Source organism: Choloepus didactylus, chromosome 4, assembly GCF_015220235.1.
Source record: "Choloepus didactylus isolate mChoDid1 chromosome 4, mChoDid1.pri, whole genome shotgun sequence".
Lineage (NCBI taxonomy): Eukaryota > Metazoa > Chordata > Mammalia > Pilosa > Megalonychidae > Choloepus > Choloepus didactylus.
This window is the reverse complement of record NC_051310.1, coordinates 151,730,337-151,758,172: the sequence shown is the minus strand read 5'-3', so window position 1 is coordinate 151,758,172 and position 27,836 is coordinate 151,730,337. Positions and strand designations below refer to the sequence as shown.

Genomic DNA, 27,836 nt, shown 5'->3' with positions numbered 1-27,836 from the left:
AAAATATCTCATTGGCTTTACATATCAAAAATTTATTTCTCACTCATGCAAAACCTTTTGTAGGTTTGGGAAACTGTACAAGACACTAAAAAGATAAAATAAAAATACATGACAAATAGCATTAATTAGAAAGGGAATTATATAAGTTATATGAACTGAGGTTCCTATGTTATTCTAAAGCTGCACTGTCCAATACAGCAGCCAAGGGCCACATGCGACTATCTAAATTAAAATTTGTTAAAAATAAATAAAATTTTAAATTTAGTTCCTCAGTCACACCAGCCACATGAAGTGGACAATAGGTACATGTGGCTGATGGCTAACATATTAGACAGCACATGTCTAGGGTTTACTTTATATTTTCTATAATAAAATAATTTCTGAAATGTTTGCATATCTATTATGCCCATACTATGAACAATGATAGTATTAGTATATAACTTTCCTTCTTTTCTCTTCTCCAGCACAGATTATAGTGATTAAAGAAAGTATTATCCATCTTAATTTTACCTTTCTGTTAAATATGCTTATACTTCAATTATTTAATTACAGCTTTAATAATAGGCTTTGATTTCCAGAAAGGACAGATGAGGCAATCACTATACTTATTCTTCCTCCCACCTGTTTGCCTCCCTCCTAAATTTCATTGGTTATCTTAGTTCTTTTTTCTTATTTGTATGACCTATTTTCCATTGAAGAGATATGATAGCCATACAAGGTATAATAATATGAAGCCAGGCACACAAACAACCTGTATTTCTGGGGAATGTGATCATTACCTATGGTCGATACTATGTTACCCTTCATCCCGTTCTTTTCCTTCCTATCTCAGAGGGACGCCACTATCCTGCTTTTATCTGTTCCCTGAAGTTGTCTCAGTCTCCTGGTTGGAAGAAATTTGTCCTGTAGTATATTACACAGGATGAGCTTATAAGCAAAAAATTCTCTAGGTTAGTGCATGTTTAAAATTCTTCTCTATGCAATCTCCATCCTTGATGGACAACTTAGCCTTTGGAAAAAATTGCATTTCTTGGAAATATTGCTTTATTCTTTCATGATTTGTATGTTGCTATTGAAAGAAGTCTGATGTTAACTCACCCCACGCCCTTTGGGAGTAACTTCCTTACTTCCTTTATTTATTCGCATGCAGGACTATAGCATTTTTTTCTTTACATTTAAAGGTCTATATTTTTACTAGGATAAGTCTCAGAGTTGACCACTCTGGGGCAATTTTTCCTTACTGTTCAGTTTCTTTATTTCAGGAAATATTAATAGTTTTTAAAATTTGCTTTTTTCATGATTACTTCATCTGATATAGAATATCAAAAAGCTTCTTGAAAGGGAAGAAAAGAGGATTTCCATTACCTGATTTCAAGGCTTATAACAAAACTATAGTAATCATGAGAATGTCTTATTGATGTAAGAATAGACAGATCAATGGAAGAAAAATAGTCTCATACATATGGTAAATTGATTTTTGAAAAAACAAACAAACAAACAAAAAACCAGTGTTATTCATTGGTAAGGAAAGTCTTTTAAACAAATGATGCTAAAGCAACTGAATTCATATGGAAACTGATGAATTGGATCTCTGCTTCACTGCTGGATCACAGAAGAACATATAATAGCTAGAAATCAAAGTCTCTAGGAGAAAACAGAAGAAAGTGTTTTCTAAAAAAAATGGGAAAAACAATTATTTATTAGATAGCACCAAAAAGGCAGTAATCCTAAAAAGTTATAAATTATACTTCAAAAAATTAGAAGTTAATTGATTAATTAATTAATAAGCAAGTACAAACTGAGAGGTAAATTTGAGATCTGTCTGTTTTTCTATCTCTTTCCACCTCTCTCTGCAGTCCAGTAAAAATGGTCAAAGTATTCAAACAGACACTTCAGAAAAGAAGACATACAGCTGGTTAGTAACGTCATGAAAATATAGTCACCTACAGGGAAGGCAAATTAAAATCACGAGTTGTCATTCACAACCAGAAAAATGGTTATAAAAAGAGTGGCACTACCAAAATGTTGGTGAGCAGTGGAGAAACTTGAACATCCATATATTGCTGCTGGGAATTTACAAGTGGTTTAGCCTTTTTGAAAAACTGAACAGCAATTTCTGATATAGTTAAACATATGTCTACCTTATGATTCAGTAACCCCAACACTCCTAAAGATTTAGCCAAGAGAAACAAAAACATATGCCCACAAAATGACTCATATTGAAATGTTAATGGAAACATTATTTAAAGCCTAGATGAAAAAAACAAATGTTCTTAAAATGTTAAAAATGATAAAAAGTTTTGATTATATACAATGAAATATTATTCAGCAATAAAAAGGAAGAACTGCAGATAATGCAACATGCATGAAACTCTAAAACATGATGCTGAGTAAAAAAGCCAGATACAAAAGAATACACATCATGTGAATCAATTTTTGTGAAACCCATGGAAAGGCAAAACTAATCAATGATATTAGGAGTTAAGACGTGGTTGCCACTATGGTGGCTGTGGTGGGGCTATGGCAAGGGACACAAAGCAACTTTATGGAGTGGTGGAAATATTCTATGTTTTGTTCTGGGTAGTGTTTACTCAAGTCTCTACATTTGACAAAAGTTATTAACACTTAGATATGTGTATTTTACTATATATTAATTATGTTTTAATAAAAATTAAAAAAATTAAAATCATAGTTGTTCATAATACATACAATTTCTTGAAAGACACAACAGAAATTATTAGTTTTCCATTGTGAAGTGTGGGGAGAAATGGAGACATGGGTGATTTGAGAAGGGAAGGAGATTTCTCACTGTCCACATTTATTTTAACTTTTTGATTTCTGAATTGTGACTATATTACCCATTCAAAAATAAAATAAAATTTAAAAACAAGTGTGTTCAAAAAGGAATGCCTAATTTCCTAACTTGCCTGTTCCAGTTGCCTACCACCCACAGTTACATCATTGAAAATCCTGACTGGCTTCCTCACCTCTTAGAGCCAATCCATCAACAAATCTTGCTGGCTCTCTAAAATACATCTCAGGTCTAAAATTTTCCTCTATCTCCTCTTCTACCCCCTAGCCTAAGCCACCATCATCTCTGTCTAAAGTACTTCAAATGCTCCCAAACTGGTCTCTTCGATTCCACTCTGTCTTCTAAAACTAATTTTTCACACAATAGCTAGAATAACCTTTCAAAAATGTGAGTTAGATAATGGGACTCCTCTGTTCGTAGAATGATGACAAGTCGCCATTGGTCTATATCTGGTGCCGACTTCTCCTTCTTCCTTACTCTTTTTGTCCGTTTGCCCTCTACACTCTCTCCTCAGTGGCCTCCTTTCTGCTTCTCAATTTACCAGCGCCTCATTCTAGTCATTCGTATCTCAGCTGAAATAACACCTCCTCGAAAGGCCCTCCCTGGCCAGCTCACCTGAAATAACCGTCTTTCTCCTGCTCTCTCTGGTACATACAGTACTCATTCACAAGCTGCTGTTTTCTCTCCAGTGTGATAGTTTATCATCCGACTTCTTGCACTAGAATGTAAAACACCTGATAGCAGGGACCTTGTTTGTCTTGTTCAGTGCTGTGTTGCTCACACTACAGTACAGCCTGACTCATGGTTTTTGTGTCTAAGATGATAAATCTTTCCCAGAAGGAATAAGGGGCCTCTAATCTGAAGACTGGTTCAAATAATTAGATTAATTTCACTTTAAGTATTGTGCAAGCATTAGGAAATAAGTTCCCTGATTATGTCTATAATTATGGAAAAAAAAAAAAAAAACCACACATTTAAAGTCTTTGGTGGCCCGATTGTAACCTTCTCCACAATGGGGACATTTCTCCACAAATACTTCTACATATATAGCTCTTTTTCATTCCGTTTCTTTCTTTCTTTTTTTTAAAATAACTTTATTTGAACTATATATGTTTTTTTTCAAAATATACATTTCTGTGCCTCTGTCTTTTAAGGTCTATTTGTTATTTTCTTACTAATGTCTTTGTATTTATGTTTCTTTTCCCTAGTTTTTCCTTGCTTCTCATCTGTATTTTTGTCTTTATAACTCTAAACATCTCTTCCTCCCTCTCTTTTCCTCTTCCTTGCATTTTTCACTCCTCCTACTTCTCTTTCTCTGTACTGGACCTACATTAGAATCAAATATATTTGATTATGCATTGTATTTGAATCTTTAAAAAATTCAGTATTTTAATTTTAAAAATAGAAAATATTTTTCTTTTAAAAAACTACAGATTTTTTTATGTTGACTTCTACTTCTATGACTCTTGACTATTTTTCCTCTGTTTAACAATATTTAGTTGCAATTAAATCGTTCCCCATTTTTGCATTAGTAGTGCACAAGAGACACTTATTTGTAAACTGAGTAACAACAAATGCCAAAATAACAATACGATCTGTTCAGGAGGAAACCTTTACTTGAGAAAATAATCTGCCTTACAATATGCAGTTCTTTTCACTAAGAAGGATTACATGAGAAGACTCCTTGTGAAACTTTTCTTCTTTTTTTCTTTGACTATCACTTTGTCACCAAACATATGGTGAATCTACTTAATACCAACTTGACTACATTTCTTCCTTTCTTGATATATCCATGATTACTCATCAATTATGTGATTCAATTTTCTCCTTTTGAATTGTACTGTAAAATACAAAGCAATCTCTGTTGGCTTCTACCCACAAATGCCTAATAAACATGCTTCCCATCCCATTCTTTCTGTCACTGATAGAATGTTGACTTAAGAACCCAGAGGTGTCACAGTAGTGCTTTATCTGACATATAGTTTATATATGTTTATATATAGTTTTATAATTTATATACCTTATAAATTTCTAGTCTCTTTGTGTCTTGTTGGCTTTCTGTTTCCTACTGAAAGTGTTTTGCAGCTTGTGGTAACCTCAAAATTCCCAAAGCACATTCTCCATTGCATCACAAATTGGCTGTGTGTTTCAACCTGTAAAAGGCCTCCTGTGAGAAGAGACATTTAGGTACAAAGCCTGAAGCAATCAGTTATTGCCCCTTCCACCAGAAGGAGGTGAATCTCTGCTGTGTGACAGTAGAATTGGGTCACTAGAGAGGTGAATATTTTGTCAATTCTGTATATTTATCAGGAAGAGAAAGAAAGAAGAAATGGTAAAAAAAAAAAAAATAGTCAAACCTTAGGATGAACTATCTGCCATCTTGGAATGCGGTGTATACAGGTCAGAATTATAGCAGAAATAGACTAATTAAGAGGTCTGAATTCAGTAATACATCAACACTTTTTACCTCTTAAGAATACAGATGCAGCTGCTCCTTATATTTAGATTCCTTAATGGGACTATATAAAGCCTTTCTTAAAATATCAATTACTTCAATACTTGTTAATACTTTACGTTAAATTTACTTTGTTCAATATTTGATGATGCTCTTTAACCTCATCCACATTTTTATAACATACAGAAACAGGTAATTATATGTGTCAATAGCTTACAAACTAGTTACCATGTAATAACAGACATCATATTTCTATTTGGGGAAAATTTGCTAAATATATTTTTGATAGTATGGTGGATTAAAGAGAAATTTATTTTGAAAAGAAAGTTAGATCATTCATTTTTTACTGAGGTTAGTGACAGAGAGCATCTGAGAAAATGGAAGTATTTAAAAGGTAGTTATGTGGTACATTTAAGGGGGACATGATTCAAGAAAAAAATAGTACTGAAAGATGGATTTAATATTTTTAGTCTTTAAAATAATCTGCTGGAGTGAAGGAAACTGGGACACATCTATTGTGCCCACTCTTCCTTCAAAATAAAACAATAGTGAAGCATTTTATAATTAATGGGAAGGCAAGCATAGGAGTTAATGAAGGAGAAATAGAGAAGACAAGAGGAGACTGAAAAAAAGATTTCAAACAAAAATAATATGGAGAACTCAAAGGAAGAGAGAATATAAGTAGGATAGAGAGGCACAGGAAAAAGGCATGATTTGACAAAAAGATGAGAGTGAAAAGAAAAGGTACAACAAGGAGACAGACGCCAACTCAAATGTAGAAATATAACAAGAAAATGAAATATGAAAAATGGAATGAGAAGTAAGAGGAAGATAATGAAATAAAAATTAAAGATGAAATATAAAGAAGATAAATGGGAGAATTAGCCCCTGTGGATGATGATCAAGTCTCCAAACACCTGCTCCATGAACTAGAGCCTGTGCTGGAGGCAGGCTCAGTGCACTGCACGGTGCAGCCTTTAGGTGGCTTCTGTGTCTGCACCCGCTCCATCACTCTTCCCTTCCCTGCACTGTTCTTGCATTTCCATCATCAAATGAATCTCTGTATCAGCTGAAATGGAAAGACTGGGTAGAGGTGGTAGTAAGTATTTGGATTTCTGTTCTGTTTGGTCAGACCACTGACAGTAGTTTTTCTCTGAATATAGTTAAAACAGAATACTTGTCTCTGCAGGGATTTTTGAAGGGACTTGCTGCATTTTACCTAAAGAGGAATGTACATGTAATCCACACTTATCTTCAGTCTCTGGATCTGTGATGAGCATTATGTGAAACTCACAGGTACAAGAGGGAAACAGGATACAAAAACAGTGAATTAAAGTTGCTAGATGGTGTAATAAATCCCATCTGATAAGGAGTGAATAGGAGAAGAGAATGGATGACAGGAAATAAAACACAAGAGACTGCAACCCTTACCCTCAGAGATACTTAAAAATTTCATCAGTGCCTGTTTTAGTTGCCCTTTTGCTAAAGCAAATACCAAGCAATGGGGTGGCCAAAGCAATGAAAATTTATTAGCACATAGTTTTGAAGCTATGAGAAGTCCAAATCCAGTCCTCATCAATGCAATGCTTTCTTCCTGAAGACGCATTCTGGCGCTGGCTGCAGCGATCCTTGATCCTTGGCTTTTCCGTCACATGGCAATGCACATGGTGGTTTTTGCTGGCCTCTCCCTTCTCTTCCAGGTTCTGTTGACTTTCAGCTTCTGACTGCTCCCTTTGTAGCTTTCTCTCTGTCTGAATTTCATTCCATCTATAAAGGGCTCTGGTGATAAGATTATAGCCCATCTGATTGAGTTGGGCCACACCTTACTGAAGTATCTCATCAAAAGGTCTTACAATGAGTTCACACCTACAGGAATGGATTAAGTTTAAGAACATGTTTTTTTTTGTTTGTTTGTTTTTATCTCCTGGGGTACATAGCTCCAAATGACCACAGTGTCCTAAAGGCCAAGTCAATTTCTAAAATAGTGTGAAATAACTAACTGTATAATAGTGTGCAAGATGTACACCATTTCGGAGCATGTGCAAGGGACTCCTGACTTACATTTCAAACAGCAGGTTATATGCACACAAGGAATAATAAGTGTTGAGACCAGTGAATGCAAACAATGAAGAAAAGAAAAGGAAAAAAGTAAATGAGACATAGGTAAATTTTTGTTCTTCAGTTTTGCTTAGGACACAATGTGTGTGCTTGTGTGAGTGTGTTATGCATGTGTGTTTGTATTCATATATGTATGCTTACGTCAATTAAGTACTTCTTTCATAATTTCCAATTTGATTATACATGAACACTTCTGTTTTTAATGAATCTATTTGGGTCTAGAAATACAAAAAGCAGGTATCTTGATGTTTTGTATATATACTTCTTAAAATAACATTGTAAAGATTCCTTTGAAATTGGAATTTATTGGGTCTTCTTCCTTCTTTCCTTTCTTCTCTTTCCTTTAGTGGGCCTTTCTTTTCTTTCTATCTGCACCCTATATTTCCGTAACACATTATAACAATAGAGTGCAACGTAACTGAAAGCATGTGAAATACTGTTCTATGTCACACTAAAGTGCTTTGTTATAGCTCAAGAGTCTTTAAGCCTTTAAAATTCTTCATATAAACAGTAAATACTTTTATCATATGCTATCAACATATTTGTTTATATAATTTATGTGTTAAATTATACCATGATTCTATATAAACTATACAATTATTTAAAAATGTAACTTCAAAGAAGGGGATACCATAATATATACATAATAATATAATATATGTATAGAAATTCCACTATTATTTTCATAACAATAAGTCATCATGTACATTCCTTAGGCTGAGCACTCTCCCAATTTGTAGACCCTGTACAGATAAGCCTCAGATCTTGATTTCTCCAGGGTAACAAGATTCTTTTCATTCATACCAGGTTGATGGGTTGATGGTCTATAGAGAAAGGAAATATTTAGAGTAAGCAGTTTCTTTTCCTTTCTTTCATTCTTTTTTAAATTTTAGATTGACTTTCTTATTATATAATTTTCATACGATAAGTGTACCCATTATATAGTTGAATAATGTTTGACAAATAATTGGATATATATAACTTACACTCAAGATATGGAATATATCTAGCTCCTTAAAAAAGCTCCATCATTCTCATTTGCTTTCATTTTCTCCCTCCCCCTCCCCCAAAATTACAATTAAAAGTTTGAAGTCTTCATTAGTTGAGTTAATCTGAAAAATGTTAATTGTCTCAAGATGGGCAGGAAGAAATCCAGAGCAGTGGATCCCAGAGTCCTACATGAGGAAACAGTGAGCTAAAAACACAAGATTGAAGTAGAAGAATATGGCTTCAGACTAGGGTATTAGAAGTTATACAATCTGGAAGAATGAAAGGTAGAAGCAATTTCTTACCATAAGGGAGAGTGATGGTATAACATGGAAGTGGCATATGTTACTTTTAGTCTGAGAAGAATATGATCTAGATGAAAGAGATGGACATCAATTCTCTGTTCCTTGATGTTCTGTATGCAGCGGAGATGGAGAGAGAGAACAGCACAGAAGTGACAGAATTCATCCTCCATGGTTTGACCAAGTCTCGAGATGTTCAGCTCCTGGTCTTTGTGTTAGTTTTAGCTTTCTACCTTATCATCCTCCCTGGAAATTTCCTCATCATCCTCACCATCAGATCGGATTCTGGCCTCACAGCCCCTCTCTACTTCTTCCTGGGCAACTTGGCCTTCCTGGATGCATCTTACTCCTTCATTGTGGCTCCCAGGATGCTGGTGGACTTCCTCTCTGAGAAGAAGATAATCTCCTACAGAGGCTGCATCACTCAGCTCTTTTTCTTGCACTTCCTTGGAGGAGGGGAGGGGTTACTTCTTGTTGTGATGGCCTTTGATCGCTACATCGCCATCTGTCGGCCCTTACACTACTCAACTGTCATGAACCCTAGAGCCTGCTATGGATTGCTGTTGGCCCTGTGGCTTGGAGGCTTTGTTCACTCCATGATCCAGGTGGTCCTCATCCTCCACTTGCCCTTCTGTGGCCCAAACCAGCTGGATAACTTCTTCTGTGATGTTCCACAGGTCATCAAACTGGCCTGCACAGACACCTTTGTGGTGGAGCTTCTGATGGTCTTCAACAGTGGCTTGCTCACCCTTCTGTGCTTCCTGGGGCTCCTGGCCTCCTATGGAGTCATCCTCTGCCATGTACATGGGTCCTCCTCTGAAGGGAAGAACAAGGCCCTATCCACATGCACCACTCACATCATTGTTATACTTCTCATGTTTGGGCCTGCCATCTTCATCTACACTCGCCCCTTCAGGGCCTTACCAGCTGACAAAGTGGTGTCTTTTTTCCACACGGTGATCTTTCCTTTGATGAATCCTGTGATTTATACACTTCGGAACCAGGAAGTGAAAACTTCCATGAAGAGGTTATTGAGTCGGCATGTGCTCTGCTGAGTGCATTTTATAATGAGAATCCAGGAGGGGTGGAAGTCCAGCTGAAAATATTTTATTTAGCAAATAAATATTTTTAACTGTGTCTCCTTTTTGTCAGGTACTATCTAGGCACTGAGAGAGAGTTATGTATAATGAGAGAATAAACTTGGTATATTTAAAGAATATAGAGAAAACCAGAGTCGTTGGAGTATACTGAGTAGTGTGGGAGACTTGGGGCTTAAATTTATGACTGTAAGTGTCAAAACATGTAAGATGTTTAAGGCTGATAATCCCCAAATACCTGCAAATTTAGCCACCTGCCTCTAAAGAATCAAATGTGACCAGAAGTAAGTTGCCAGCAATATTAGGCAATATTTCATACTGTATGATTATAAATACACATTATATCAACATCTTCCTGTTGGAGTTAAAACAACGTTCATATAGAAATATATAACTTTATGCTTGTTTTAGAAAAGAAGGCAATTATTAAATCAGTGTTTCAATTTTCCATCTTAAGAAGCTAAAGAGCAAATCAAACCCAAAATAAGTATAAGGAAAGAGATAAAATGATAATAGCAGAAATCAATGAAATAGAAAGTCGACAAATGGGAAAAAATTTAAAGCCAGAAGTTGGTACCTTACAAAGATTCTCCTAACTGATAAACCCAGTGAGAATGATGAATTAAAAAAGACAAAAGGCACAAATTACCAATATTAAGAATGACAGAAGGGGAAGTGCCACAAATCCTAAAGAAATTGGAAGTATAATAAGGGAATATGAAGGATTTAATATGACAGAAATACATAAGCTTAGATAAAATTGACTAATTCCTTGAGAAACACAACACAACCACAACTGATACAATCAAGATACAGAAAATATAAATAACAATACATTCTTAAAGGAAATGAATTTTTAATTAAAAAAACTTCATACTAAGAACACTCCAGACAACGATGGTATATTTAGACAATTCTCTCACACTTTTAAGGTATATAAAATACTAATTGTACCCACACTCTTTCAGAAAACAGAGGAAGAGGTAACATTTCCTAAATTGTTTTATGAGGCTAGCATAACCCTAATTCCAAGATCTGACCAGAAGAGTAGAAGGAAAGAAAATTTTCAAAAATAAACTCCATGAACTGACACATAAAGTTTCTAAGTGAGATATAAGCAAATCAAATACAGCAAAAGGCAAAGTTGGTTTAATATTTGAAAAATGAATTTATTCATGACATTCACTGAAGGAAGTTGAAAATAATTGTAGAAATTCTCTATAGAGAAAGGAAAATCCTGTAAGTTTTGACACCCATTCATGATTTTAAAAAATTCGCTACACACTAGGAATGAAAGGGAACTTCTTTAGTCCAATGAAGTGTGGTTATGAAAACTCACAGTTATCATAATTACAAATAGTGAAATTGTGATTCTTTTCCAGCTGAGATCAGGAACCAGGCAAGGATATATGTTCTCAACACTTCTATTCTGCATTATGCTAGATATCCTGATCAGTGCAATAAATTTTTTTTTTAATGTATTAATATTGGAAGGGAAGAAATAAAAATGTCTTTATTTATAAATGGCAAGATTATGTATGTATCTTACTGTATCTTCAAAGATACTTCTAGAAGTTAAAAGCGAATTTATCAAGGTCACAAGAATCAAATTCAATATATTAAAAAACAACTGTTGGTGGGGATGTGAAGCACCTGGAACTCTGCTTTAAATGGGTGATAATATAGTACAACCACTTTAGAAGACTACAGGTTCTCATAAATATCTACATTACCAGCCCTTTTAACTAAGCCATTCTACCCCTATGTATTTATCAAAAAGTAATGAAAGACTTGTCCATGTATGATAATTGCAGTGTTTTTCTTAACAACCCATAAGTGAAACAACCCATAAGTTCATCAGCAGAATACTAACTGTTATCCATACATGAGATTCTACTGTATTCAGCAATAAAAAGAAAAAAATCTACTGAGACATGCAACAATATAAAGAAACCTCAAACATTATGTAAAAATCTAGAAACAAGAATATCTATATGTTTTCCTTTACATAAAGTTGAGGACATGCAGCACTCATCTATGGTGATGGAAAACAGAACAGTGGTCGCATGTCTTAGGGTGGATTGACAAATAGTGGCATGAGGAAATATCCTGGGTGATGAAAATATTTATGTATTGATCAAGGTTTTGATTATATACATTTGCTAAACATCTATCACACTGTATATTTATGTACATAATTCTTGTATATAAATTATATCTCAATCAATAAAAAGTAACCACAGAACATTTTTTGATGTTATTGTAGATTTCACTTTTTAAATATTTAATATCCATGTTTTGCTAGTGTATAGAAATGCAATAGATTTTTATATATTGTCCTTGTTTCCTGGAACCTGGATAAACTCATTTATTTTTTTGTCTTTCTTTCTGTAATTTAAAAATTATATCTTCTGCAGACAATCATGACACTTGTGAAAAAAAGAATATGTTATTTATTCCTTTCCAAACTGAATATCTTTTATTTCTTCCACATAATGTTGTATGAGAGAGGTGAGAGGGGACATTCTTGCCTTGTTCCCAATCTCGGGGGCAAAGTATTAGGTTTTTCACAATTCGAATTATATTAGCTGTAGTTATTTCTAGATGCCATTTTTAATGGTGAGGATATTTTCTTGTATTCCTAGTTCTCTCCAGAAAATTTTTTAAATGCCTAAATAAATTATGAAAACTTTTGTCAAATATTTTTTCCACATCTCTTGGGATGAGCATGTTTTCTCTTTTTAGTTTGTTGATATGGTGATTATATTAGTTGCTTTTCAAATGTTGAAATGTGCATCCTAGGCCTAACTTTATTTAGTAATGATTTATTCTCCTTTTGATATATTCATAAGGTACAGTTGTCTATAGTTTTATCTTATTTGGACATCAGAGCATTTGTTAAAGTGTTTACTTAGAATCAGTTTTTTTCTCCCTTAAATATTTAGTATAATTCACCAAGAAAAAAGCTGGGCCAGAAGTTTTCTTAGTGGGGAAATTTTTAACTATAATTATATTTCTTTAATAGGTATATGGGTAGTCAGGGTAACTATTTCTTATTGAGTTAGTTTTGTTATCTTGACTTTCCGATTTTGTACATTTCATCTAAGTTATTGAATTCACTGGCATGAAATTGCTCATAATGTTCCCTTTTTATTCTTTTAATTTCTGTGTATCTATAGTGATGATCTTTCTTTAATAAAGATACTGATAATTTGAATAATGTCTTGTTTTTTTCATGATAGTCTGGGTAGAGTTTTATAAATTTTATTGTTTTTACAAATAACTAGCTTTTGGCTTTGTTGCTATTCTTTTTAAATTTCATATATTCCATCTCTTATTCATATAATTTCTGCTTTCTTTGGAATAAATTTCCTTTTATTTTTCTAATTACTCAAACTGGAAGATTCTATTATTGATGGAAACCCTTTCTTGTTTTGAAACATAGTGAGTTACTATTATAAATTTCCCTCCAAGCAATGCTTTAACTACATCCCACATATTTTGTTCTGTTCTGTTCTCATTTTCATTCAATTCCAAATTTCCTAATCTTTCCTTTGATTTTATTGGGTTTTTAAGAGGTATACTTTTTATTTTTTAAATATTTTACAATTTGCTAGGTATATTTCTGTTAATTTCTAGTTCAATTCTATTATGGTCCAAGAACATATTTTATATGTTCACAATTAAAAATATGTTGGAATATTGTGATATTCCCAACATTGCCCATCAGAATAATGTCTACTGTATTGAATGCTAAAAGTTTTGGATTTTTAATCTAAGAGCCCACTTTTGAAAAATCAAGGTATTCTGATGATATATCTGTAGGATATATCAACAGTATGTTGAGAAGTTGCAAATTTTATCCTTTCAAGTCAGCTAAGTATATTTCAAATATAGTATAACACATCATGCTCAATGGGAAATCCTTGAATTTCTGTACTCTGAATTATAAACTTAAACATAATCACTGTTAGCAATTCCCCTATTTTGCCAATCTTGTCTCTGTTTATGAGTATCCATGGGCTTTCATTCTTTGATGCCTTTGAACATTCTGTTCTCTCCTTTGACATCTTTCTGGTGAACTAATCCTAATGCTGCTGCTACTTGAGATAATTCTAATGTCACCTCACAGTATTCACACTTCTGTACTATCATTATATCTAAACACAGTTCTTAAAACACCCCACAGTTATTTTAATAATGTGTTTTTCTGTATTCTCCACAACTTTCTGCCTTCTTGGAGGTCTGAGTTTGACTTATTTATTTTTATATATCAATTTTTATCACCTGACCTTTTGGGGTTGGTTTCCAGTAATGGTTTGTGAGAAGAGAATGAGCAAATAAATGCATTACTTTTACATTACAAAGCAGAAAAGGAAAAATTGAAATGAGACTATAGTATATTGTAGTCAAATGTTGTTTTAACATGATAACATCAGGAAAAAAATGACTTTGTGGTGCAAGTCACTTGATGAGATATCTATACAATAGGAACATATCAGAGAACTTTTTGGAATATATATTTCCAAGTTTTTTCCTACATGTGTAAACATTTTGTTTATCTTACTATAAGGTCACAAAATAGATGATTTTTATAGTATATATTTTTTCTTGATCTTCTAGACTCTATTAAACATGAACAAATGTATTATAATTATATAATATTTTAAATGCATTTATAATATTGTGTTTTATGATATTATAATTTATTTAAATAATTCCATAAGGCCAACTTTTGGATGCTTACTTAGTTTCCTTTTTCTCCTACTATAAACAAAGTTTATAAAAATTATTAAATATACATCTTTGGATACTTATGTGTTTATTTCCTTGGGATAAATTTCTAGGAGTAAATTACTGGATACCCATTAAGAATTTCTGTCAGTTTCATTTCTACCTGCATTGCATGAAACTGATTGTTTCTTACCTCTTCCAAAATAGTATCCATTAGCTTTTTGATCTTTGCCAATTTGACAGAGAAATTGTATTATTTCAAATACAATTGTAAAATTATATTATGGTATTTTAAATTTGCCTATCTTTGATAATTAATTAGGTTAAAATCTCCTTGTATATCTAAGGAGATGACTGTAAATTTTTGTGAATTTCCTGTTCATGTATTTGGTCTAATTCTAAAATGTTTGTCATGTCTTTTTCTTATTGACTGTAGATTTATATAATAAATAGTTGATTCTTTTTCTATAAGTAACTTTTCTTCTCTTTATTTGTGATTTTGGCATTGATATTATAAAAAGCATGTCATATTCATCCTCAAATTTTAAATAAGGACCAACAAATTTTTTCATTAATTTTAATTTAAATAATACAAATAGATTTTATAGGAAATTTATTTTTTTGTTGTACATGAATAAAGACTTAAGCCCCTCATGTCCCTGACTGCTTAATAGACAGGCAATTGTCCCAACATCCTTATGAAAATAACTTACATCAATCTGTCTATTCCCATGATTCCTCCATATTATTTTAATTCTTATGATTTTCTAGTACTATTGGATATTGGGAAGAACAGATATCCGTTGTGATTGCTGTTTGCTAATTATATTCACCTGGGTTTTCTTCTGGATAGTCTTGAATTATTTTTGCAATTAAAAAATGTCACTGAGATTTCATTAGATTCTGTTTCATGTACTTGTTAAAATGCACATATTCAACAATTTGATTGCTTATATTCAATAACAAGAATTTGTTTCTAAAGTTTGTCAAGTTATTTTTTACTCAAAAAGAATATTATAGCTTGTCACTTAAGTCTGATGCTCTTTTAGTTATAGTTTAGCATTTATTTTATATTTCTTGTTGCCATTACTGATGTGATCCTTCTTTCCACTATGTTTTGTATAGGTATTGAATGTATATATAAATTCTTTATAACCAGCCTCACTGTTATCTTTTAAAATATCTGTTAGTTTTCAGTTATATATTTTTATTAAATTATTCATACATTGATATTTTGTTTTAAATAAGAGACAAATTTTTTACACGTAGGGGATATTGTAGCATGTTTAGAGTTCATTATTTGAGTCATTTCTTACATTGCTTTTAAAGATTCTGACACATTTTTTTGAATATTTATTACTCACAAAGCTCTGGTATTTTCCTTTCCCTAATTTACTCATGTTCTAATAACTCCCTTTGGAATACTCAGTAGGGTTGTGGTAGTGTCAAATCCCCAAAGCACGTTCTCCATTGCATCATAAAGAGTTAGAGTAGATTTCAAATCTAAGATTCTCCTATGTGAAAACAAAATATTTATGAATGAAGTGAGAATGGTCAGCCTCATTTCTAGGGGGAGGATGCCTACTTTGTGAAAGTACATAGGACCTCTGAAGAGTCAGATTTATGCTGGGTCTTCATATGTACAAAGCAGGGGACAACAGGAAAAACGTTTCAACTATTCTACTGGTTTATCTGCTGCCTGGGACTGCAATGGAGTAGAAGTCATAGTTTCAGCAGGAAAAGCTGAAGGCTAAGGTCTACATTCGGCAGGGTGACGTGTTCTATATTCTCTCCCAATTGTTCTCTCATACACTCTCGATGTTTATAATTACTTTAATGGTAGACAAAAACTTGACTCCATTATTATAACTAAATGAAATAATCAATAGCCTTGGGAGAGTTGACATATGTTAAATCCAAAGAGCTTACAAAGGACTAATGTACTATTTTCCTTAAAGCACAGATGAGAGGGAAAGAAGATGCAGAAAGGGTAGGCTGTGAGCTCCACAGAAAAACATTTTATGATTTTGCTGACAAATTAGCACTGAGCTCTTCATTTCCATACTCAGCAGGTATGAGAGTTTCTTCTGTTGCTGTAGTTCCACCATTCGTCAATATAGGGCTTTGACAGAGATAAAGATGTGAAACTGGGAAAAGGCTACTTTACAAAACATCACCTGCATTGAGTAATTTCACAAAGAAATTTTACTGAGCCTCCACAACTTCTTATCTCTCTTAATCATTGAGAGTTATGTAGTTACCGTCATACTGGGATTTACCCCAAAGACATCGACAAGTATAATCACTTCATTAAATCCTCACATCACTCCTGTTACAAAGAATGATCACATTATTTTCTTTGACAGATTAAAACTCAGAATTATGCAAACTTTCCCAGGGTTACTGTTGGTAGATTGCTGATCCAAGCCATTAAAGTCAGATAAAATAATTCCAAACCAGGGTTTATTCTGCACTGTTACATTTTACTGGCATCCGAAGTGACTTAAAGATCATTTAATCTAATCATTCCTAGTTCACAGGTAGGGAAATTCCTGGCTGAAGATGTATACAACTGTTTAGTGCTTTATCTGTCTGTCATCAACAGCAATATCAAGTAGGTATTTGATCATGCTCTTCAGTCTCATCTCCCTTTTTTAGATCATGTAAACATGTAATTCCATACTTAAATTGTTTGCAGGCTTGAATGAAGTTTCTGACACATTTTACACTCTGATTTTTGGAAACCTTATGAAATATATCATTTCATTAGAATTCTATTAATGAGATTTACTTTTGAAAAAATAAAGGTAAATCATGCCATTTTATCAGGTCCACTGACAAGCAGAAAAGATATCTGAGGGAATGGGAGGCAATTAATATATAATTCAGTTGTGATAAATTGCAAGATGATACCATTCAAGAGGAAATGGTTAGTACTGAAGAGTGAGTTACTTGTTTTTATTCTATAGACCAAGCATTTAGCAGAACGAAGGATGATTGAAATCAGGTGTATGGTTAGTTCTTCCTTGGAAGAATCCTGGAAAGGAATCAGCAATGAGTATTTACTTACAGTTTTGTTTTTAGATATAATACGTGTGATATAAAGGAATGACAATTAACATAGAAGACAAGTGGAGGAGAGTGGAAAAAATTGCAGATGCAAAATATGGAAAAAGGAAAGGGAGAATGAAGAGAAAATGGCAAAGAGTGAGATTTTAAGGAAAGAAAATTAAATAGGGAGAGAAAGAGTGGAGGTGGGAGAAAGACAAGAGAAAATACATTAACAGGAAAAACATGATCAAACTTAGAAGAATAAATTAAACAAATAAGTTGTTTGATGATGAATGAAAATGGAGAGAAAGAGATGGAAAAATAAGGAAGGAGGCATGAGGGAATGTTTGAGAAAGATGGCAGACTGAGCCCTTGGGTCTCTAAACACCTGGTTCCTGCAGCTAGCTGACCCCGATTTGGACTCCAGGCATGTACAGTGTGGGTCCACAGGAGTTTGTGTGTCTCCACCCTAAGAAGGTGGGGAGCCTCTGTCCTAGCGTTCTGTATTTCTGAAGAGTTTCATCATTGCTAGAGAAGGATGAATGTCTGAATTAGCTTTAATGGCAAATAATTAGAGATACAGTGGCAAGGATTCGGATTTGTTTTTCAGCCACCTCTGAAGGCACTTTTCACATCAACTTGACTAAACTGGATTGCTCTTTTCTGCAAAGGGCCATAAATTCTGGATAATTTTTTTTCAGGAATATATTTATTTTCCTAAAAGCATGTTCCTCTGAGGCACCTTTGTTCTCAGTGTCTGGATCTTTCCCAACGTCCATTTCAGAATCACAGGCAGAGAAGTAACTTAGGATTGGATTGGGACAAGGGAAAAGAGTGGAACAGAGATGTCTTGTGGTAAGGAATCCAGTCTGTTAGTAAAAGTGGAGGAACAAAGCAAAGGAGATCAATGAGGAAGAGTGGAAGAGCCATAATCCTCAATTTCAAAGGCCTCTAGAGATCCTCTGATGCCTCAGAACTATCTCCAAAAACCAACACCTCATGAAATAACCTACTCTATGTGAGCATGTGGGAAGCACAAAACTTAAGAGTAAGTAGAATGTGGAGCTTGATTTAGTTTCCTAAGACCATGTTTCTATAGGCAGCTGGCAGAATGAATGCTGAGAAAAATGGCTGCCTAAGGGGGAAAAATAAGGAGTAGAAAAGCTAATTTGGAGGGCCTACAAAATATTTCTGTTAATATTTTGTTTGCATTCCATTTTGCATGTGTTTGTGAATGTGTGTATTGTGTTTGCGTACACATATGTGCCAACATGTTGCAAGTATCACATTTACAAATTCTGCCTTTTATAAAAGGAATACACCTTTTTTAAACACATGGGAAGCTCTGTATTAACCACTTTATTCATCTCTAGAGATACATGTGCACATACTTCTAAAACATGTACTCTAACACCACTCTTTGGATTTGATATCTGTTATTTGGACTTTTGTGTTTTCCTCCTCTCCCTCCCTTCATCCTCTATCACTTTTATTTTGTTGGTACAGCCCTCCAAACACTTTCTGTCAAAGACTTTCTTTCCACTTGGTACTTGGTGTTCCGCAGCACTCATTTAAAACAAGTGTAGTATGCTATTAATAAAATAGTGTTGGGAACATTTATTACATTGTTTATGTTGCTATAGACCAGAAATTTTAAAACAAAAAATCACATCCGTAATAAAACATTTTTACTATATGACTTAAATATATATATATTTATTTATAAATTGTATTTACCATTGTACTAATTATTATATATTGTAAATCTTACAAAGTATAAGTTTTAGAAGAATGGTATACAGTGTTTTATATATATATATATATATATATATATATATATATATATATATATATATATATATATAGTGATGCTTTTGTGTGAGTGTATATATTTGCATTTCCTTTCCACTACTAAGTAGGTCATCATGTTCGCCTTCTGCAATGATCATACCCCACTAAACAGATTGAAACTTAAATCTGGATTTTGTACCCATTGACTGATGTTCTTTTTATTTAGACAGGGTTGAAATTCTCATTCTAAACCCATAACAGATGACTACAGCAGTATTGTTTTTAATTTTTCAAGTATACAAGAAAGAACAAACATTGATTAAAACTGTGATTAATAATTTCTTTACCAATTCAAACTGCCTAGTTTAAACCTGCTTTTTCTACCACTTGCAAATCAGAGAAAAAAGGAAAATTTATTCTAAATCTAAGTAATGTAACCACAATAACATTACTGAACTTTTCTTTGAAATAAAGTATATGCAGGAAATAACTGAATTATTTTATTTTACACTGGCACATTTTGTTTTGTAGCATATTGTTGTGGAAAGACTCTCCTTTAGGTGTTATACTGGGATTAGATAAAGTGGGTTGGGAATATAAGTGTTTGAAATTCAACTTTAATTAAGCTGAATGAAAAGGGTGTAGAGTGACCACAGAAATGGTGTAAACTAGCAAGGCAGCTAGGCAACTCCTTCTGAGTTCAATGAAAGGTAGAGTTATTATTTAGGATCTTATTGACCAGTTTGGAGTCAGGGTACACAAGAATACCAGAAGGAAGGAAATAAGACAAGGATTAGTAAGAGAATACAGACAACAAGCTAGATTTAGCAGCCAGGAACTGGGAATTCCATAGGAACTGAAGGAAAGAAATATGTAGTAAAAGGTTTGGATTGTGTTGGTGAGGAGAAAAAGGTCTACTATAAAGAAAATGGGCAGTTAGGCTTCAAGCATAGTACACCCCCAAAAACTTAAAGACCTTGATAATTGGGGTTATGTTTCAATCTCAAAATTTCTAATACAATTCAAGAGGTAAGAAATCCCAATGTGCAGGATCTCAGACTCCTAAGGTAGAGAATTGATATATATAAGCACAGACTGAATGAGAATAAGAGTGTGGCTTTGACAATGGTGGTTTGCATTTGTTTACATTTTTAAACTGGAGGAATGATGGATAAAGGGTTTACCCAGGACTTTGGAAAGATTTAAGACATGTATTGATTTTAGCTGAAGTGATACATGCCAATTATTTTTAGCTGGTGAAGAACCATGGTCTAAATGGAAGACAGTGAAAAAAAAATTCTGCGTCTTGATGTAATGCAGGTCAAGGAGATGGAGAGAGAGAACAGCACAGAGGTGACAGAATTCATCCTCCTTGGCCTAACTAAGTCTTGAGATGTTCAGCTCCTGGTCTTTGTGTTAGTTTTAGCGTTCTACCTCATCATTCTCCCTGGAAATTTCCTCATCATCCTCACCATCAGGTCAGATCCTGGCCTCACAGCCCCTCTCTACTTCTTCCTGGGCAACTTGGCCTTCCTGGATGCATCTTACTCCTTCATTGTGGCTCCCAGGATGCTGGTGGACTTCCTCTCTGGGAAGAAGATAATCTCCTACAGAGGCTGCATCACTCAGCTCTTTTTCTTGCACTTCCTTGGAGGGGGGGAGGGGTTACTTCTTGTTGTGATGGCCTTTGATCACTACATCGCCATCTGTCGGCCCTTACACTATTCAACTGTCATGAACCCTAGAGCCTGCTGTGGATTGCTGTTGGCTCTGTGGCTTGGAGGCTTTGTTCACTCCATGATCCAGGTGGCCCTCATCCTCCACTTGCCCTTCTGTGGCCCAAACCAGCTGGATAACTTCTTCTGTGATGTTTCACATGTCATCAAGCTGGCCTGCACAGACACCTTTGTGGTGGAGCTTCTGATGGTCTTCAACAGTGGACTGATGACACTACTGTGCTTCTTGGGGCTCCTGGTTTCCTATGGAGTCATCCTCTGCCGTGTACATGGGTCCTCCTCTGAAGGGAAGAACAAGGAAGGCCCTATCCACATGCACCAGCCATATCATAGTTATATTTCTCATGTTTGGGCCTGGCATCTTCATCTATGCTTGCCCCTTCAGGGCTTTCCCAGCTGACAAAGTGGCTTCTCTGTTCCACACAGTTATCTTTCCTTTGTTGAACCCGTAATATATACCCTTCGTAACCAGGAAGTGAAACCATCCATGAGAAGATTGTTTAATCAACACATAGCCTGATAAATGGGAAAAATAATAAGAAAATCAAGACTGGGGAAATTCATCTGAAATTATTTCTATCAAATACATTTATTGAACACTTACTATTGGTCAGGAGTATTCTAGGGCTGGAGAAAAGTTGTGAAAGTGGCAGATAAAGTCACTACCTTCCTACAGGTACAATAGTTGGGAATAAACAGGCATTAAGACAGCAAATAAATAACATAGAACCAGGAAGAGATATTTTTGGAAGAAACTAAAAAGAAAAGTGAAATGTTGTGACTGTGAAGTAGTTGTAACCAATTTACTTTTAGTCATGAAGCATGACCTTCTTAAGAGGTGGTATTTTGGCTAACATCTAGATAAAACAAAAGAGCCAACTATGCAAACATCTAGGACAGAGAATTCTATCACAGAGAACAGATATTGCTAAAATCGAAGATAGTAACAAAGAACTTGGTGTACTTGGGGAAAATAATGAAGTCCAATTTGTCTGAAGAACAGTAAGTGATTGAGCAAATCATAGAATTAAAGGTAGAAATTCTGGTAATGTCCAAACTTACATGTTATAGTAAACGAATACAAACAGTTTGAATTTTATTTGCAATGTGAAGCCATTCTAAGGCTTTAAACAATATAATGTTTCATATTCTCCAGTTTCATTCATGACTACGGATGGTATCCTCAGGATTCTGTGCAGAGGTGAATGAGTCATAAAATATCTTTGAAGCAAATATGCTTGTAGTTGCATTTGGAAAGAAATTAAATTGCCAGTTTGGGTTTTTTTTTCATAATTAGGAAAAAGAAGGTGAAAGGAAACTTTTTTTTTTTTTAATGGCAAAAAGTCATGGAAAAGTTTCACTAAACCCCTATCCCCAGAGTTTCATGACTACTCCTGGTAGATATTTTTGAATCCTAGCTATATGTTTGGTTTCACCCCAATTGATTACCCTGAGCATAATAACAATACTTTTTGGTGGACCAATGTTCTGTGGCAGATAACAGCAACTACTCTAGCTATTTTAACTATAACATGATTTAATATGGGGAAATAGGTATTTGCATATGGTAGAAAGGCCTAGACGAGAAGGTTTTAGGCTTGGCCACCAGAGGTGACTCCCAGAACAACACAGGAGACCTTGTCTATCAAGGGAGCTCTTTTGTGGCAATCTGTGGCAATCTGAGGTCTGAAAGCTCCCACCATTTTAGCCAGAGGCCAGGATCCAGAACCCCTGTTCCCCTATCAGATCTCCCCTAGCAAAACAGAAGTCCCTCACGCTACTGCTCCTCCTTCAATGAACCAATTTCCAAATTCAAGCCTTGCATGAGTACATTAAATGGGCAGCATTGAAAATATATCTGGAACCCAAATTGCAAGTGAATCTTTGATTAATTTTTTATTTTTTAAAAAAATCAAAGATTAAGATATTTTTAGTATAAATCATATGCATGGTAAACATATTGAGACTATAACAAAAGTGTTCTCAATCCTCAAATACTTTCTTCCTCATCCTCATTTCCAGCTCATCACCTTGCTTCCTATTTCACTTAGAAGAGCAAAAGAGAATTTCTCAAGCTTTCATAACTCCCACTGCAAGTAGATTGCAGTGTCTAGTCCCTGATCTCCTAGATGTCATTGCCTGTTAGTGACTTTTTTACCAAGGCAGGAGAGAATATATATATCCAGGCTTCTCATGCTCACTAAATATCACGGTGATTTCATTAGACTTTTGAATCTTGGAAAATATGGTGTTTTTGATTCCTGCTGCATAACTGGTAGGTTAAGAGCTGGTAGTAGTTTGAAGGATCATCAGAAGCAGCTGTGGTTTGTGTTTTGTGTTCTTCAGGTAGTAAAAATGAGATAGAGCAGATCAACATTCATTTAATAACTAGGGGTAGTAAAAGAGAATTCATGTACCTTGAATATATAAAGAGGAATGATTAGGTATGAATGTGAGCTGTTCTTCTGGAGATAAAGTGGGAGGAAAAACTCAAGTCTTTGTTCACTTACAATGATCCTGTTTATGTAGGATTATGTATAATAATAGTTCCCCTTAACAATTAAATTATTAATACAGGAAAATAGAAAAACTATTCAAATGTGTGAAGCTTAGAATTTTCAATGGATTTAATGTAATAAGGTACTGAAGATAAAGAAGCAATTAAACTTTAAAAAGATGAAATGATTCTCTCTCTCTCTCTCCATGTATATATATGCAAATGAAATAAGCTGATTATTTCTGAACAGCATTCCTAAATCAGATTTTCAGACCTAGAAAGTTCCTTGAATATTACCCAGGAGATATGCTTAGTGCTTTGTATGAACCATCTAATTTAATCCTTACACACAAAGGGTCCAAATCCTAGAGAGGTTACCAAGGTTTGATTAATGTCACACAGCAGGTCAAGGACAATTTGACCTACAGTTTGACTTTACCACTGTAACACTTGATTCAGTTTTAAGGTTTCTGGAATATTGTCCTCACAAAAATTCTAAAATATTGTTTTTAATTATAAACAAAAAAATTGAATATATGCAACTGAATTGAGAATGAGGCCTGGTTTTTCTCCAGCCTGGAAAAGGAGGTGATTTAAATAAAAATGTTGTAGAAGGTAACACTTAAAATTTAGATACCAAGGTTTCAATAACAGTGTGAGTTAAAGATAGAATAATAAGGTAGATTTTAATTTGGAAAGTACAATTTATTTCCAGTATGTCTCCCTCTGCATGGCAACAATTAAATGAATAAATCAGAGATTTTTCCTTTTCATTGTTTGCCCTTCTAACTGGAGTGTAAAATTTGATGCAACAGAGCGATTGATATGGTCCTCCAATTCTAAAGCCAGAATGTGGTATCAATGAAGAATGTGTGTGTGTTATCAAAAAAGAATTCAAAATTGTTTTAAAATATTTCTGATTTAGTTTTTATTATAAATCAAAAAAAAACTTATTCTCTAGTCTAGAAAATTTGCCACAACTTTTAATTCAAATTAGCCAGCTGATCTGGAAATTTAATCAACCAATTAGTTAATTAAGTGAACATAAACCATAAACCTTATCCTTTGACTAAATTGATTCATTGATACCGCTATAACAATTAAAGCTGGATGTCTGCTGATCTACAATCTAAGGAAATTTTTAATAGTCAGTTGTCTCAGGGTTTTCATTTTCTGGGGTTTTCATTTTTATTACTATTTATTTTTGTTTTAAAAAAATTTAGAGGGATTGTCGGGAATAAATGAGTGAAAGGAAAATGGAGAAATTGCAAAGCAAATAGTTCATTTGTTGACTCTCTTTTCATTTGCTTGGTGTCCAAATTTAGGCATTATGACTTCATTCTTATCTATTTATGTTAATGTTAACTATAACTTACATGTTATTATATTGACATTTAACATTTAATTTGTCTAAAATGGTTCACTGACCATTTTAATCTTTTTCAGAGTACTTAGAAAATGGTTAAGTAGATTAAGGAACAAATAATGACATTTTCAAAAATAGGTAACCCTGGATTAGGTATAATAGTACCTATTAATTAATAAATTATATTCAAATGTGCAAAGCTGAAAATTCTCAAGGGATGTCATGTGACAAGGGAACTCATATAATTTTATATATGAAAAGAAGCAATGTAACTTAAACAAATGAAATGATTTTGGTAGCATACAGTCTTTATGAAGTATTGAACTGAAATTATAATAATTTTTTATTTAATTAATTTTTATCAGATCAATTTTCCAGTAACATGGACACGTTTTCCAAATAACTCAGCTGACCTTTTTCTAGTTAGAGACTTATCTTTCATTAGGTAGCTGGAAAAGTGAAGACCTTCTGGTCACAAGGTTAGCTCTTATTTACAACACTATTTTTCATTTGGTTATCTGTGCCACCCTTTTGGCTATTTGGTAAAGACACTGACACCTCACAGGAGATAAAGTTCACAGATCATGGCTTGAGCAATAAACTGAAAACCATATTTAAAAAATTAGTCTGAGTCCTTAAAGTATCCTTCTTTTTCCTACTCTAAAAAAAATAGTTTTGTTTGGGCACCAGGAAGAGAAAGAAAGAAGGGATATCTTCCTTTTTTAAATGTTTCTATGAGATTATAAAATAAGAAAATTTCAAAATAATTCTCCTATATTACAGGTAAGCCTTATAGTTTTATGGCATACAGGTATGCCAACAATAGTTTTATGGAATTAAAAATTTTAAAAAGAAACATTTATCATCCTCATTGGATACTAAATGAGTCTATGGAAATCATTACATTAACTTGTTAATTAAATCCAGTGTTCAAGAATGGTTACTTAAATATAATTGCATTTTTTTGTGTAATAACAACCTTTGATATTTCAACCCTCATTTTAATTTTTATTTTCCTGCCTTATTAGCAGAGAACACAAACTTATATAACATTTATCTATGAAATACGAATTAGTAGTGTCTTAGTATGCAGAACAGGAATATTATGTAATATTTATCTATAAAATATTAATTATGTAGTGTCTTAGTATGCAGAACAGGAATATTATTGTGTATATATGCCAAAATACATTGATGCTGGTCAGAACCAAAAGGTTGTCTTTTTGAAGAGCTATCCTATCACAATTGTTTTTATTCACCCTCTCCCTTTAAAAAATACCCAGTGGTTCAAAAGAAAAATCTTTACTGGGAGGCTTATTAGTGGGTAATCTCTGTTCTTGGAAATCAGTGTCCCAGTGAATTAAGTGATAGAACTCTCAAATGTAGGTGCAGAAACGTCACATTTTTACAGTTGTCATTGTGTTGTCTTCTAACAACATGGAGCAGAGTCTACAGATCAGTGGAGAAGTTCAACCATTCTAGAGTTTCTGAATTCATGTTACTTAGACTCACTGATTCCCCTGAGCTCCAGAATTTTCTTTGTGGTGTTCTCCATTTCCTATGTAATGACTGTGTTGGGAAACTGCCTGATTTTGTTCACAGGCATGTCAACCCCCCACCTCCACTCCCCCATGTACTTCCTGCTCAGCAACCTGTCTCTCTTTGACATATGCCTGTCTTCCTTTGCCACTCCAAAGATGCCCATGGACTTGTTTCCTTAGCACAAGGCCATCTCCTTTGGGGGCTGCATTTCACAGATCTTTTTGCACTTTTTCACTGGGACTGAGATCATGCTGCTTATCTCTATGTCATTTGACAGGTATATTGCCATATGCAAACCTCTCCATTATTCAATAGTTATGAGCCAAAGAGTGTGTGTAGGATTTGTGGTGACTTCTTTGACCATGGGTTTCCTGCATACAATGAGCCAGTTAGCATTTACCCTCTACTTGCCCTTCTTGGTCCCAATGTCATGGACAGTTTCTTCTGTGACCTTCCTTTGGTCATCCAGCTGGCTTGTATAGATATACATATTCTTGGGATCTTCATGATTTCAACCAGTGGTGTGATTGCTCTTGTAAGTTTTCTGCTTTTGCTCACCTCTTACATCATTGTTCTTATCACTATTAAGAACCATTCCTCCACAGGATCATCGAAGGCTCTTTCTACCTGCACTGCACACTTCATAGTTGTATTAATGTTCTTTGGACCCTGCATCTTCATCTATGTGTGGCCTTTCACAAACTTCTGGTTGACAAAGTTCTCTCTGTTTTCTGTACCATTTTTACCCCCTTTTTGAATCCTCTTATCTATGCTTTAAGAAACCATGACATGAAGGCAGCCATGAAAAAGAAACTGAGTTACCAAAATTTCAATCTTGGGAAAACTTCTCCACGATATCCAGTGCAATGAACTGAGATCTCCTGGCTGAGGGGTAGTATCACCAGTTTTGTTCATGGAATAATAGAAAATTAAATATAGAAACTGCCTTTCAGATCATTTAATCTAAACTCATGAAAATAAGAAACAGGATCTTACCTAAAACTTAGAGTTTGCAAGCCTTATAATTTATGTATCTATTTGAAAATCTGTTGAAATATGTAGGTTCTTTTCATAGAAAAATGTACATATCTTCAAAATTGTGAACATAAATTCAGGACTCAATAGACCCTTGAATCCTATAAACATACCTCAGATTATGACTACTTGGAGAAGTTGGAGATCAAATATTGTATTCTTGACTTCTAACCCAGAATATTCTCACTCTGCTGCTACACGGATAGTGTTCACTTGCAGATCTTTAATTAGTATTGGGCATAATGGGATTATTTTTTCATAGCATTGGCCATATTTTCATGGGAAAATTAGTATTATGAAGAGAATCCTTTGA

General features: G+C 34.0%; 1 protein-coding gene and 2 pseudogenes across 1 annotated transcript; all 3 read left to right on the top strand.

Annotated features, from left to right (window-relative positions):
- Positions 1-8,802: 8,802 nt before the first annotated feature.
- LOC119533454 (olfactory receptor 4N4) lies at positions 8,803-9,729 on the top strand. The gene has a single exon (XM_037835490.1). It carries the CDS (start codon positions 8,803-8,805, stop codon positions 9,727-9,729), a length of 927 nt encoding a protein of 308 aa, XP_037691418.1.
- Positions 9,730-20,676: 10,947 nt separating this feature from the next.
- LOC119533453 lies at positions 20,677-21,603 on the top strand (annotated as a pseudogene).
- Positions 21,604-22,059: 456 nt separating this feature from the next.
- Positions 22,060-27,358, top strand: LOC119532898 (annotated as a pseudogene).
- Positions 27,359-27,836: the final 478 nt, after the last annotated feature.

Excerpts from the sequence above, each read along its gene's own strand:
- LOC119533454 (XM_037835490.1), top strand. The coding sequence starts at position 8,803 with ATGGAGAGAGAGAACAGCACAGAAGTGACAGAATTCATCCTCCATGGT.